This window comes from Suillus plorans (assembly GCF_016647745.1).
Source record: "Suillus plorans strain S12 chromosome Unknown HD556scaffold_20, whole genome shotgun sequence".
NCBI classification, from domain to species: Eukaryota; Fungi; Basidiomycota; class Agaricomycetes; order Boletales; family Suillaceae; genus Suillus; species Suillus plorans.
In genome coordinates this window covers 64,493-76,396 of record NW_024537404.1, presented here as the reverse complement: position 1 = coordinate 76,396, position 11,904 = coordinate 64,493, and the positions used below count along the sequence as shown (strand labels likewise).

General features: G+C 47.5%; 7 protein-coding genes across 7 annotated transcripts; 4 read left to right on the top strand and 3 right to left on the bottom strand.

Annotated features, from left to right (window-relative positions):
- The first annotated feature begins 47 nt into the window (after window positions 1–47).
- On the top strand, window positions 48–1,626 carry HD556DRAFT_1361813 (cytochrome P450). Its single transcript, XM_041302653.1, has 9 exons — window positions 48–161; window positions 189–191; window positions 213–326; window positions 388–517; window positions 585–589; window positions 641–836; window positions 894–950; window positions 1,059–1,419; window positions 1,470–1,626. Exons 3-9 carry the CDS (start codon window positions 285–287, stop codon window positions 1,546–1,548), a joined length of 870 nt encoding a protein of 289 aa, XP_041161605.1. The 5' UTR covers window positions 48–161; window positions 189–191; window positions 213–284; the 3' UTR covers window positions 1,549–1,626.
- Window positions 1,627–2,416: 790 nt separating this feature from the next.
- HD556DRAFT_1234822 (uncharacterized protein) lies at window positions 2,417–4,070 on the bottom strand (the record flags this gene model as incomplete). The annotated part of the gene is made up of 3 exons (XM_041297691.1): window positions 2,417–3,655; window positions 3,710–3,809; window positions 3,868–4,070. 3 exons carry the CDS (start codon window positions 4,068–4,070, stop codon window positions 2,417–2,419), a joined length of 1,542 nt encoding a protein of 513 aa, XP_041161604.1.
- A 579-nt stretch (window positions 4,071–4,649) lies between these two features.
- On the bottom strand, window positions 4,650–5,845 carry HD556DRAFT_1441780 (uncharacterized protein; the record flags this gene model as incomplete). The annotated part of the gene is made up of 7 exons (XM_041306355.1): window positions 4,650–4,893; window positions 4,948–5,000; window positions 5,053–5,123; window positions 5,177–5,344; window positions 5,394–5,598; window positions 5,654–5,725; window positions 5,783–5,845. 7 exons carry the CDS (start codon window positions 5,843–5,845, stop codon window positions 4,650–4,652), a joined length of 876 nt encoding a protein of 291 aa, XP_041161603.1.
- Window positions 5,846–6,019: 174 nt separating this feature from the next.
- On the top strand, window positions 6,020–7,159 carry HD556DRAFT_1361808 (uncharacterized protein). The gene is made up of 5 exons (XM_041302652.1): window positions 6,020–6,240; window positions 6,303–6,390; window positions 6,413–6,572; window positions 6,707–6,956; window positions 7,099–7,159. Exons 1-4 carry the CDS (start codon window positions 6,061–6,063, stop codon window positions 6,906–6,908), a joined length of 630 nt encoding a protein of 209 aa, XP_041161602.1. The 5' UTR covers window positions 6,020–6,060; the 3' UTR covers window positions 6,909–6,956; window positions 7,099–7,159.
- Window positions 7,160–7,370: 211 nt separating this feature from the next.
- HD556DRAFT_1441778 (uncharacterized protein) lies at window positions 7,371–8,175 on the top strand (the record flags this gene model as incomplete). The annotated part of the gene is made up of 7 exons (XM_041306354.1): window positions 7,371–7,418; window positions 7,471–7,506; window positions 7,574–7,669; window positions 7,741–7,751; window positions 7,807–7,829; window positions 7,885–7,973; window positions 8,023–8,175. The coding sequence occupies 7 exons, from the start codon at window positions 7,371–7,373 to the stop codon at window positions 8,173–8,175; spliced, it is 456 nt and encodes a 151-aa protein (XP_041161601.1).
- A 54-nt stretch (window positions 8,176–8,229) lies between these two features.
- Window positions 8,230–9,541, top strand: HD556DRAFT_1441777 (ribosomal protein S5 domain 2-type protein; the record flags this gene model as incomplete). The annotated part of the gene is made up of 7 exons (XM_041306353.1): window positions 8,230–8,341; window positions 8,399–8,542; window positions 8,598–8,662; window positions 8,841–8,987; window positions 9,036–9,107; window positions 9,162–9,276; window positions 9,327–9,541. 7 exons carry the CDS (start codon window positions 8,230–8,232, stop codon window positions 9,539–9,541), a joined length of 870 nt encoding a protein of 289 aa, XP_041161600.1.
- A 253-nt stretch (window positions 9,542–9,794) lies between these two features.
- On the bottom strand, window positions 9,795–10,547 carry HD556DRAFT_1234879 (uncharacterized protein; the record flags this gene model as incomplete). The annotated part of the gene is made up of 2 exons (XM_041297698.1): window positions 9,795–10,343; window positions 10,398–10,547. The coding sequence occupies 2 exons, from the start codon at window positions 10,545–10,547 to the stop codon at window positions 9,795–9,797; spliced, it is 699 nt and encodes a 232-aa protein (XP_041161599.1).
- Between the last annotated feature and the right edge of the window lie 1,357 nt (window positions 10,548–11,904).

The following is an 11,904-nucleotide window of genomic DNA, read 5'->3' as shown; positions in this document are numbered from 1 at the left end:
TTCTATGCAGCTTCAGCACATCTATCATCATGTCAATCATGTATGATTATGCTATAGCGCCCGTTGATGATCCCTTCCTTGCGCTCGTTGAACGCTCACTTGAGATAGATGTAAAAGTATTCAGGCCCGAGGTCGCAGCTGTTGTAACACAGTTCCCCATAAGTGCGTATAACTTCGATCAGCTGCAGTTATATTCTAATGCACTCACAGTGGAAAAACGTCCTCCTTGGCTCCCTGGAGCGAGCTTGGTAAGGGATGCTATAGTTCAGAGAACCCTCACTCCCATGATTGTGGACATGCCCTTTGAACATGTGAAGAACAACATGGCAAGTTTCAAGTGCCTTTTGATCGGAGTATTATTTAGATGAGACTCATGATGATTCTCAGGCCGCGGGGACGGCTGCACCATCCGTGGCGTCGGATGCATTGAAACGTATACCAGTTAAAACACAAGATGAAGGGAAGGCCGCTGTTCTTGAGAAAGGGATTAAGGAATCCAGTGCAACTGGTTATGCTGGTTCGTGACAAATCTGTAATGGTCATTATATCTCTACTCATTTTCTCCGTGCTCTTAGCTGCCTCAGGAACTGTATACTTTGACGCGATTTCTATTTTATTTGTATGCTGACCAAAGGCCCAGACGACGTCCACTTCATACATCTTCCTGCTCGCGATGGTTCTATATCCCGAGGTGCAAACGCGTGCGCAAGCAGAGATTGATTCCGTCCTTGAGGAAACTCTCGAAAGATTGCCCGACTGGAATGATCGCGCTTCCATGCCCTTCATCAATGCCGTCATACTGGAGACGCTAAGGTGGTTCCCTGTCGCCCCCCTGGGTCAGCACTCTTGACTCGTCGAATTCCGGTTAGCATGGTCACTGATTGTGGATTTAGGCGTTGCACATGCCACGGTAAATGACGACATCTACGAAGGCTACTATATTCCAAAAGGTCAGTCTATGGACTGAGAGACCTATCCCTCTTCTAAAACTGTTTCTTAAGGGGCTACTGTAGTACCCAATGCATGGTGATTCATCATATCAAGTGAACAAAGATCAGACATAATCATTTCTTCTTATGCAAGGTTTATGGCACGCAATCCAGATAAATATCCTAACCCAACGAGGTTCATACCCGAGCGTCACATGTCAAAAGTTGCTGTCGAAGAGCCGTCAACACATGGCCCTGCCAGTGATGATATTTCCTTTGTTTTTGGATTTGGAAGGCGTATTTGGTACGAAGTTTGGAGTTTTGCGGATAGACGGGTTTGCCTCACCTTTCAACAGCGTTGGACGGTCGCCGATGCTTCTTTATTCGTCGCAGTTGTGAATATTCTAACTGTTTTCCGGTTGGAACGTGCGCCAGGATGGAATGTCGGGCCTGATGCTGAAGGAGTGAAATGGACGGCAGGCTTAACGACGTGAGTCATCTTCGAGAATCCCTGTATTTTATCTGAGCCACCCGATGCAGGCACCCTGTATTCCCGTGCATATTCACCCCTCGCCACACGAAGGAAAGGGTATCGCAGTTGATAAAAATGCAATGCTAAGAGCTGCGCGGATATGGTTCTGGGGGTGAAATCATGTATTACCTTTTTTTTGTGTCGTTGGCTTTCGTTATCCGTCAGCATATTCAAGTTTGCTCCAGATTTATTATGCAACATGGGAAGAAGCCCGCCGCCTGCCAAATAGAGGTTAAATGTAAGGCGAGTCTGTTGCATCTTGTGCACACAAGGATCTATGGGCCTTTCCTCTTCGGGCACGCCCCTGCAAGCGTCACCCCTGCGCGGATCTGACTTTCGCGCGAAGAACTAGTTGACAGGATTTGGTCGCAGGCCAATGCCCAACCACACACCACCTAGCATATCGGCCCTACTCTGGCCTTCAATTTGACGTCTCTACTATTCTTACCCCGTCGTTTGTTTCATCGAGCAGCATTTGTACCATAGTACTTGCATACATTATTTGACACGTGCAACTTATGGATTCATTATATATTGAGATTTTAAACTCTAGAACCAGGTTGGGTGATTAGATCATCAATTATGCTGCGGTCGACCGGGATATTGGCTTTATGCAAGTAATCGTCATTCCTACGCAGATGTTAATGTCTCTCCAACCAGACATGACGTTTTCTTACCAGAACTGATGACAGCCCAGGCACAAACACGTTCTGAGGGCAGAGGAATTTGTTGTATTACTTACTTAGACTTCTGCCAGGTGCAAATAGTATATATCTAACATATGTAAGTACGAAACGTCTGATCCCGCAGAACCAATTCGCATGTGTGCGCTCCACCTGAACTCCACTGGAGCTGATCACAGCGTTGAACACTGACATTCTCTCCGCATATATATATGAAATATACAAATGTTTCGCCTTCAGACCAGGCAGAAATAAAAGTGCAACAGATCAACCTAAGCACTAAAAGACTCTAATCTATTTACAAAAATGCCCTTTAAATCTTGCCCACTGGCCAGGAGGGCTAAGTCAATTGCACTGTGGTCACCTGAGTGCTGGTAGTGATACCGCAAACCACTCACGTTCTTGTATCGGCGCGGACAATCACTGACACCACAAGCAAAGGGCCTAAGCCTGCATTCTACTTCCCATTCTACTTCTCGCATCTCATCCTCGGTGATACCCTGATCTTCCTGCCCAGCAGCCTCACGGGCAGACTGCTTGCTAGCCAGTAGTGCCTGTACTTGCTCGAGATCCTTAGGCGGCCCAAAGTTACAGCTGCCGCGAGTCATGTGATATTTGAGCCCATTGGCTTGTTTGTACATTTTGTTGCAATGAGGCTTAGGGCAGCGGAAGGGTTTCGATAATAGCAATGACGATGCAGGGCGAGAGAGCATGGTACTGGCATGCTGATTGGGTGGCTGTGATGAGAAAGCTTCGAAAGAAACAGGGGAACCTGATGAACATGGCGTAGCCGTGGAGGGTGCAGAGTGGCGCAAGGTGCTTGCCGAAGACGGAACATGAGAGGCTGAAGGGGTGTTGGCAGGAGTGTTTCTTGTGGAGAATACTGCCGCAGGGGGAAGGCAGCTGTAGGGACTACCCAGTTCACTGACAGGTGTGACAGGTGCATGAAGATTATCGCTGGCAGGTGGGGAAGGAACAGCGCCAAGCATTAAGGATGAGCAGTTGGAGCCCGCATAACCATCAAACACATCAGGGGCTTTTACCATACTTGGGAGACCGTTTCGAGACGGTGGGAACTTTGCTGAACCGTGAGCAGAGCGGGAAGGGAGCACAGTTGTCATATCAAATCCCGACATAGGAATATGCGGAGAGGCAGGATTCGACTGATCAAAGTGGTTAAACGAATGACTAGGATGTGACGACAGTGGGGCAGCGAGGGGGGTGTCAGGGGGTGTTGGTACATTTGACAAAGGTGTACTACCCTGATCGACATCAAGTCCCATGCCATCCGGGGCGAAGCCACCTTGATTGTAAGACGAAGGGTGTTGATGATGGTCTGAGAAGTAAGACGCAGTTGTGTTACAAATAGACCGAGGCAAAGGAGGGACAACTGGGAACTGAGGGTGACCGAACGGGTCCAGGATGACAACGTCACGGTGGACCTCTTTGAAATGCTGTAGCAAAGCATATAGGTCATCTGACTGCATACCACAACATGTGTAGTTGCGATACTGCAATAGTGCAATTATGAGAGATTAGCACAAAATATGAAGGTCACAACCCACCAATTCGTCGTCCTTGCTGAAGGCACCGAGAGTGTTCGGAATTGAACCGCGGTCACTGCCAATAGATGACGACAACGTGGCACACTTGAATTCGTTAGGACTGGTACATAGACTACTATATCAGCACATTGACACGTGTAAGTGAAGCACGAACTGACTCCAGCAGTGGTCCGAGAAGTTGACCAGGGGAACAATTACTAGTAGAGTAGAAGCGGCTTCCAAATGAGCCAACTATCCATGATATTGGAAAGCCTAGAAAGTAAGGCATCGCACTGTTGTCACCAGTGAATGAACTAGATACCATGTGGAAATTAGGGTGATTAGGAGACTGGAACACGATGGGTTGGGATGTAGTGGTCATAGTTACAGAAGCTGGAGTAAGACAGAGGATAAATTCGAGTATAGCCATCTGAAAGATCGGACTCATCTACTCGAAGCGAGTTGAAAAGTTGTTCGAATATAGTATAGGTCAGGGCAAGTGTTCGTAATATTGGCATATCCGAGAGAAACATACCGTTTTACCTAAATGCTTAACAAAGTTGCTGCGAACAGACACGCACTGCGGCAGCCTTATTACCAGCTGCATACGGCGGGCCCATGACTTGGACTCGGACTTTGAATGAATTTGTCCTTCCAATAATTATAGTGCTTCCATAGGTACGATCACATGAGTCTTATTCAGGAAAGTGAGGATCCTTGTCAGACAACTCGCAGATCTAGATCTTGTTAGACAAATTCTTAACCTTCCCTAGAAACCTACGTACTTTGCCACGGTGTCTGCCCTAGACGAAGAATGTTCGATATTTAGACACAATATTAATGGGTCAAGAGTTATAAAGTGATTCGTATGTAGTGGCAGCGGGACATAGAAGCTGACTCGGTAGTACTACGAAGTAGGAATATTATTACGCAGAAAGAAGAAACAGGCAACATAGTACTATTACTGCTGAGTAAGTGATGCAAGCTGAGCTTCAGCTGCTTGGCGACGTCGCTGCTCTGTCAAAAGTTCTGCCTGTACCCGTTGAACCTTGACACTCAAAGGCGTCTGTTTAACAATGTATGACTTGATGGTCTCTTCAATGTTAGCAACGGGGCAGCTATTACCCATGAAATCAAAAGCCTCCTGTAATGCAGGAGACATGTGGACTACGGATTTTCCTCTCTTAGACAAAACCGACTCCGGCCTACAAAACTGTGATGAGCAAGTGACCCAACTGGTAGTATGACAGAATTTGTACCTTGCAATGTACAGAAAAATGAAAGGTCGCGACACCGCGTCCAGATCCATAACCTGGTAAGGCTGTTGTCAACTTGGAACAAAAAATGTAACTTCAGGAACATACAGTATCCATGATTCTCTTGCATCGATCGCTATGAGCTTTGGTTCGCTTACGATCATCGGCAATATACGAAACTGGCGAATAATAGGCTGTCAGCGTTGTCTGCATATACAGATCCGTTACTAACCTGATCGCCTTCTTTTCTTATTAGGTTTTTTGCCTTCACATAGCGTATCATATTGGTGACTAGTATCCTTTGTGTCGGAGCTTCCACATGCGGAATCTTCATCGATATTGATATAGTCGTCCACCATGCCTTCTGGGCCAGATACAAGATTCCACTGGCGGACAATATCTTCATGTACATATGAGAAGATAGTCGAGAATGGTGTAGATTCACACACCTTCTAATGATAAACAATTGTTTGCGGGTCTTTCCGAAATTTCAGTAGAGCAGCAGTCAAAAAGACGAAGAACCCTGAGGAGATCCTCGTTCATGTCATAGACAACATCAGTATTGTCTGCTTGAGATTTATCACATTCTATCTCAATATCTGAAGGTGTCGAGGAGGACGTGGCTTCTGGTTCTGTAGTGCTGCAGCTGGGAGACTGAAAACAAAGTAAGTCAAGCAATTCCAAGTTACGAATGGTGACTACAACACACAACGAGCAATGGGACAAATGCTGGGTTTTTTTGCTTTCCTAAGGGCAGCACATGTGTCAAAACCTCAGTCTTCTACCAAGCAAAGTTAACAGTGGTAACCGTAAAACAGCTTGAGCAATGAGATTTTACCTGCCGCTTGGAGGGCCTAGCAGTGTCACTTGACTCGTGCTTGGGCTGAATCAAAGAAATCATCGGTTCTTGATATCGTGAAAACTGTAGAAGAATAATAGTATTTTCAGAAAAGCTTGCAGCTCCGCTCAAAGCACACATACGTAACTTACTAACTTATGTAGAGCCTATTCGGCAACCATGATCTGAGCAATCAACTTTCCGACTTAATCCAAGACTTAGACTCCCATGTGTACGGTATCAGCAGCGATGCTCATCGACGCCAGGACGCCATTGTGATGGGAAACTGGCTGAATGGCGAGTTGAATGAGCTTGGCATCGAAACTATGCTCGTAGATCTCGGCACGCATGAGATGCAGGGGCAGACGCTGCAGCTTGCTGCAGCCATTATCGGACGCCTGGGGAGCGACCCTGCGAAGAAGACAGTGTTGATGTATGGACACTACGACGTACAGCCTGTGAGTCCTTTGTAGCGGTATGTGTTGTGTTAAAGAGCACAGTACTGAACCGCAGAAACCAGGCACTGAAGACGGACGACTGGAAGATGGATCCGTTCACGCTTGTGGTGGACGAAGATTCAGGTCGCTTGATCGGTTGTGGCTCGACAGGTGACAAGGGCCCAATTTTGAGCTGGTTTGAATGTCCTAGAGGCACATAAGAACCTGGGAATTGCGATGCCTGCGAATTTACGATTTTGTTTTGAGGGTATGGAGGAGAATGGGAGTGAGAGGTTGGATGAGGAGGAGGTGAAGAACGGTAAGGACAGGTGGTTTGATGGGGTTGATTGTATGTGCATCGTGCGTGATCGATCGTTGCCTGCCAGTGTGGAAATGTGCGCTGATGCACGAAATAGAGTGACAATTACTGGCTGAACACCTGAACCCTTGCACTAACGTATGGGTTACGTGGTATTGCATATTTCAGCATCAAAATTACTGGGCCCGGTCAAGATCTGCATTCAGGGTTATTTGGGAGGACGGTGCACGAACCCATGACAGATTTGATCAAGCTCGTGAGCAAGCTTGTGGATCATAACGGAGACATTTTGATTCCTGGCATCGACGACATGGTCCCACCCCATGATGAGGAGGAATTGTGCGTGCTCAGACTTTTCATTGAGATCTAGATTTATTCTACGTAGGAAGCTTTACCAGAAGATGGACTATACGACAGAGGCTGCTGGTGGAAAGGCAAGTGGTCATTCTTTTGGTGATTGCTCGCATCTGACTGAATCGTAAAGATGGCACTCATCAGAAAAGACTGCAGTGCTAATGGGCCGAATGCGTCAGCCATCCCTTTCCCTGCACGGCATTGAGTCTCAACAGTCGGAGCTAAAACTGTCATTCCTCCCAAAGTGGGCGGGAAGTTCAGTATTCGGTGACTTCATTCCCCACTTCATTTAACTCCACACGCTGATTGTGGCTCTTCTCTTCGCTTCATCACTTTCGGTATAACATCTACGTGTTATCGATCTTACCAGCCTCGTTCCTCCGCAAACTCCGGAGAAGATCATACCCCTTGTCTATGCACCTCGAAGCCGAGTTTGCGAAGTTTAACAGCGAGAACAAGATAGAGATAGAGTACCTACATGGCGGTAAACCTTGGGTTGCAGACGTCAGGCACTGGAACTTTGAAGGTGCGTCTGGAACACCGATTCTCTTCCACATCATGAATTAGAAATCGTTCAGGATGTGTATAAGAAGACACCAGACTACATACGTGAGGTAAGCGTCTGTCTTCCCACTGTTGGACATTCCGCATTTTGTAATCGCTCTGTCGCCTTTCACTCAGTTGCAAATCAGAATGGAAATGTACCCCTTGTCAACTACAATGCGGACCTCTAGTACGGCGAGATCGACGTGGGCACGCCCCCCAAAACATTTACAGGTTCGTTTGATTTACTCTGCAATGCGATACGTATAACACTGACATTCTGAGGTGGTGTTCAATACTGGCAGCTCAGACCTATGTAAGTCTCAGAAATATATTCCTTCATCTCCGTGCTGACAGCAATATTCGCGCAGTCCTTCCATCTACCGAATGCAGTGTTAGTTGTGCTGGCCATACATAGCACGACCCTGCTGCATCTTCGTTTGCCAAAGATTCTGGCCAACCGTTCGTGTTGATGTACGGCGCTGGGGAGACAGCGGGCGAGGAGTACATCGATGACGTTTTTGTTGGGGGCTACGAAGTTGGTTATCACAGGTGTTCATTTCCTTTCTTCTAATCTGGTTTGTCAGGCCAAGGATCAGACTGTTGGCGCCACATGGATATATTCGCCAGAGTTCAGCGAGGACGGGTCTTTCCCCTGGCAGTCTCTCTGGTCTGGCATTCCGCGAAATATTAGAGTTCGAGGGATCTCCACTATTCCAAATGCTGGACGAAAGTGGTAAACTGCCACAAAGTTTCTTTGAGTTCAAACTAACTAGTACTACAGGAGATAGCGAATGGTCATCGAAGGCACAAATACTGATCTCCACCACTCCGGCACACTCACCTACTATGCAAACATATCTGGAGCCTCGGCCTACACGGAGGGCGTGGATACATACTGGACAAGTAAGCTTCTCATTCTTTCCTTGATTTATCATTTGATCGATACCTGCATCTGCACAGTTCCGTGTGATACCATCAATTCCACTGTGCCTACATTGACGTTCGGCAGACGTGCCTTCAAACTCTCTGCGCAGACATACAACCTCGGGCCAGACATTCTTTCCGGTGACTGCTTAGCAAGGATTACTGCGTCCTCAGAAATGGGTGCGTACAACCTGTGGTATCTTGGACAAGACAATGTTGCTCATACTCACTGTAGATTTCACGATCATCGGCGATGTTTTTCTTCAGGGCATTTATTCGGTGTTTGATTATGCAAGCACGGTAGGATTTGCAGAACTTGCTTGATGTAACTCGTGGATGCATTGATTAATACCCGAGGTGCATATATACCTCTTCGACAAAGATGCCCACGTCATCATTATGGACGATTGCGGGGCGGACACTCGTACACTGAAGCAGCTAGTGATTGATGAGGTGCTACCATAGATACTCACCAAAGAAATCCATTAACTCCCACGACGATTACAAAGCCCGTGCTCGTATCCTCGCTTATGACTTCTCTTGGGATGTCACCGACGCAAGGAAGATCTGGTGTTTCGGTCCCGATACCGCTGGCCCGAACTTGCTCGTTGATGTCACCAAGGGCGTGCAGTACCTCAACGAAATCACAGACTCTTGCGTGGCTGCATTCTAGTCGGCAACAAAAGAGGGTGTCTGCGCTGAGGAAAACATGCGTGGTATCCGTTTCAACATTCTTGATGTCACGGTAAGTACAACTTCACAACACCTTGCATTAGCATTTTCTTACACGATGACACAGTTGCACGCTGATGCTATCTACTGTGGCGGTGGACAACTCATTCCTACGTGCCGCGGTGTCTGCCACACTGTATGTTTGCTTGCTACCCCTGGTCTCCAAGAGCCGGCGTACCTCGGTACGTCCCGCTCATTTCGCATTTTTAACGGGTACTGATGTCACTCACAGTCAAGATCCAATGTCATTTGAATGACATTGGTGGTATCGACAACATGTTGAACAGGCGTCGTGGTCAAGTCTTCAGCGAAGGCCAGGAACGCCCACGTCGTCAACGCTTACCTCCCCGTCAAGGAGTCCTTCAACTTCAACACAGATCTCCGCTCGCAAACAGCCAGTCAAGCCTATTGAACTTACTCTATGGATGGCTCCCGCATCTATACTGAATCACAGAACTATCATGTGCGGGATATAAGATAATGGGGTTATGTCAAAGGGAATGGGGAACAAATATAAACCGATAGAAATGATGTAGGGCGAGAAAGAATCATGTAGTTGAGCTATGAACAAATTGATCTATACCACTGGATGTTTGTGTCCCAGCTCGGTTTCGAGTGAAAGGTTGATAGCTGCAAAGCTTCAAGTTGGAAAAGTGAAACTCAGTTGCGCTGATAGACGTAATGAAGAGGTGAAAAATCACTAGAATACACCTGGAATAAGTCTGTATCGTACTCTCTTTGACCACCTCTCCCATTCGTCTCTAAAATGCTCCCGAAGCATTGAATCTTCTTTGATACACCTTTTCCAGCAGACCATTGCAGACAATATGAGTTGGAGCACCCACAATGTGAACATGACACGTCCGAAGTAAGTGGAGAGCCACCCAGATGAGAGCACAAATGAACCGGGGCTTGCATAGATGAGTGACATGCCGCATAAGATGATGCAACTAGCTGCATAGCTAGGGTGGCGCACAACGTCGTATGGACCCATAGTGACAAGAGTGTGGTCCTTGCATATGCTGAGCCAAAAAGTGAAGTGGCGCCCCATCACCCGGAAACACCATATGCGCCCCAGGCCGCCGATAATGACCAGAGTTGTTCCAAGTACGAAGTATCTGTTTAGCATCATATCCGGAAGCTGTCCACTGCGAACCAGATTAGAGAGGACTATTGAGGAGATAGGTGGCGGAAAATAAGCTGCGAGTATGGCAGCTATCTCTGCGACGCAGGGAATCGATCCCAGCAGCTGTAACCGGATGTTCATTAATAGGTATACAAAAGTTGGACATTTAGTGCTTACCCGGTGTAGCACCGGGAAAACGGCTGGACAGATGCGCTCGTAGAGTGGGCCGCCGCGTATGACTTCATCACGAGGTATTGTTGGAGGTATGTATGCATTGTTGAACAAAAGTACAGATGGCACTAGAAAAAGTAATTTGATGAGTGTCATTATGGCAGTAACTATCGTCACTGGTCGTGCTCCCACCTCTAAATAGTGCTTGTCGTAGTATATAAGGACTCAACAGTCCCTGTCATCCATGGACAACCTGTTTGGGCAAGGGCTGGAGGTAACCTCGCCAAAATATAAGGACTCAACAGTCCCTGCCATCCATGGACAACCTTTTTGGGTAATCTTTGCGGCATCACAAGCACGTCGGTCGAGACGTTGTATTGACTCTAGGTCCGCTATGCTGGTATATTACATGATGTGTATGTACGTCGAAAATATGGTCATGCGAAGGTTGTGCGAAGGGGTGACGGGGTCGCTCTGTCGGCACTCGGAGATCTCGCGAAGGGGTCGGCGGTGAGTACTTCTATTCTCCTCGTCATCTACCAGTATATTGACTCGGATAACATCTCAGGCGTCTTGTGTTTCGCGAGAAGATGTGCTTGGGTGTCGCAGTAACAAGTGAGTTAGGTTGCCGCGATTTTGTACTAGTAGTGCTCTTTCGTCCCTCCTGAACTCCCCACCTACTGTTCCACAGCAGCCGTAGGCCGGGCGGTAGCGTGCCAGTCACAAATCGGTATTTGTGAATGCTGGATGATAAGCCCGATAATCGCTACCTACCTCATGTGTTCACTCAGTCGAATATTGATTACTGTAAATGCAGAATCTCGAGACCTAAACGCGGCTATAATCAGGCACGAATTTCCAAATATAGTGTCATTTTAAGTCAACTCTGTTGTTTCTGCGTACAAACCGCGTCAATGTCTCCACCGTGACTCAGTATCGTTATTTTTTCTCCACCCCGTCCTCCCAACTTCACGAGCTCACCCACTCACTTCCTTATCCCATATCGCGATTCGTAACACCCGTTCCATGCCCCCATCGTTGACACCGCCACGCGCCAATGTATCTGCTCACGCGCCTACAGGGCAGCAATCTACCCCAAACAGCCGTGGGGGGTCTGCTATCAGTAATCACATTGGTTTGCTCGGTGTCAAGTAAGAGCACCTTTCAAGTTCCATCTGAGTGGCGCTAACATTCACTCAAGTGTCAACAATATCCGCCCATGGATAGAGCGCGATATTGAGCAGGCTCAGACGTGCCCTGTAGATGACATGCTACAGTTATTCCTGCAGCGCGTATCTCGCAAGCCCGAGGCTAAACAACCCGATCTCCTGCAGAAGTGTCTCAAGGAGGTTGCACGCGTTCTCAACAAGACGCCAGCTTCAGATAGGTTTCATCCTTCTCGCATCAAGGAAGCCCTTGACAGCTTGTGAGTGCTCTTTTGCTGATTGAGGTGCTATCATGCTCATATAAATTGCCAGCGCATCGGAGCGAATTGAAACTACATCCTACGGGC

Excerpts from the sequence above, each read along its gene's own strand:
- HD556DRAFT_1361813 (XM_041302653.1), top strand. The coding sequence starts at position 285 with ATGATTGTGGACATGCCCTTTGAACATGTGAAGAACAACATG. Across the intron at positions 837-893 it reads GTTCCCTGTCGCCCCCCTGG|GCGTTGCACATGCCACGGTA; the intron begins GTCAGCACTCTT and ends TTGTGGATTTAG. Across the intron at positions 1,420-1,469 it reads TGGACGGCAGGCTTAACGAC|GCACCCTGTATTCCCGTGCA; the intron begins GTGAGTCATCTT and ends CACCCGATGCAG.
- HD556DRAFT_1361808 (XM_041302652.1), top strand. The coding sequence starts at position 6,061 with ATGGGAAACTGGCTGAATGGCGAGTTGAATGAGCTTGGCATCGAAACT. Across the intron at positions 6,241-6,302 it reads GACACTACGACGTACAGCCT|GCACTGAAGACGGACGACTG; the intron begins GTGAGTCCTTTG and ends CGCAGAAACCAG. Across the intron at positions 6,573-6,706 it reads TTTGATGGGGTTGATTGTAT|CATCAAAATTACTGGGCCCG; the intron begins GTGCATCGTGCG and ends TGCATATTTCAG.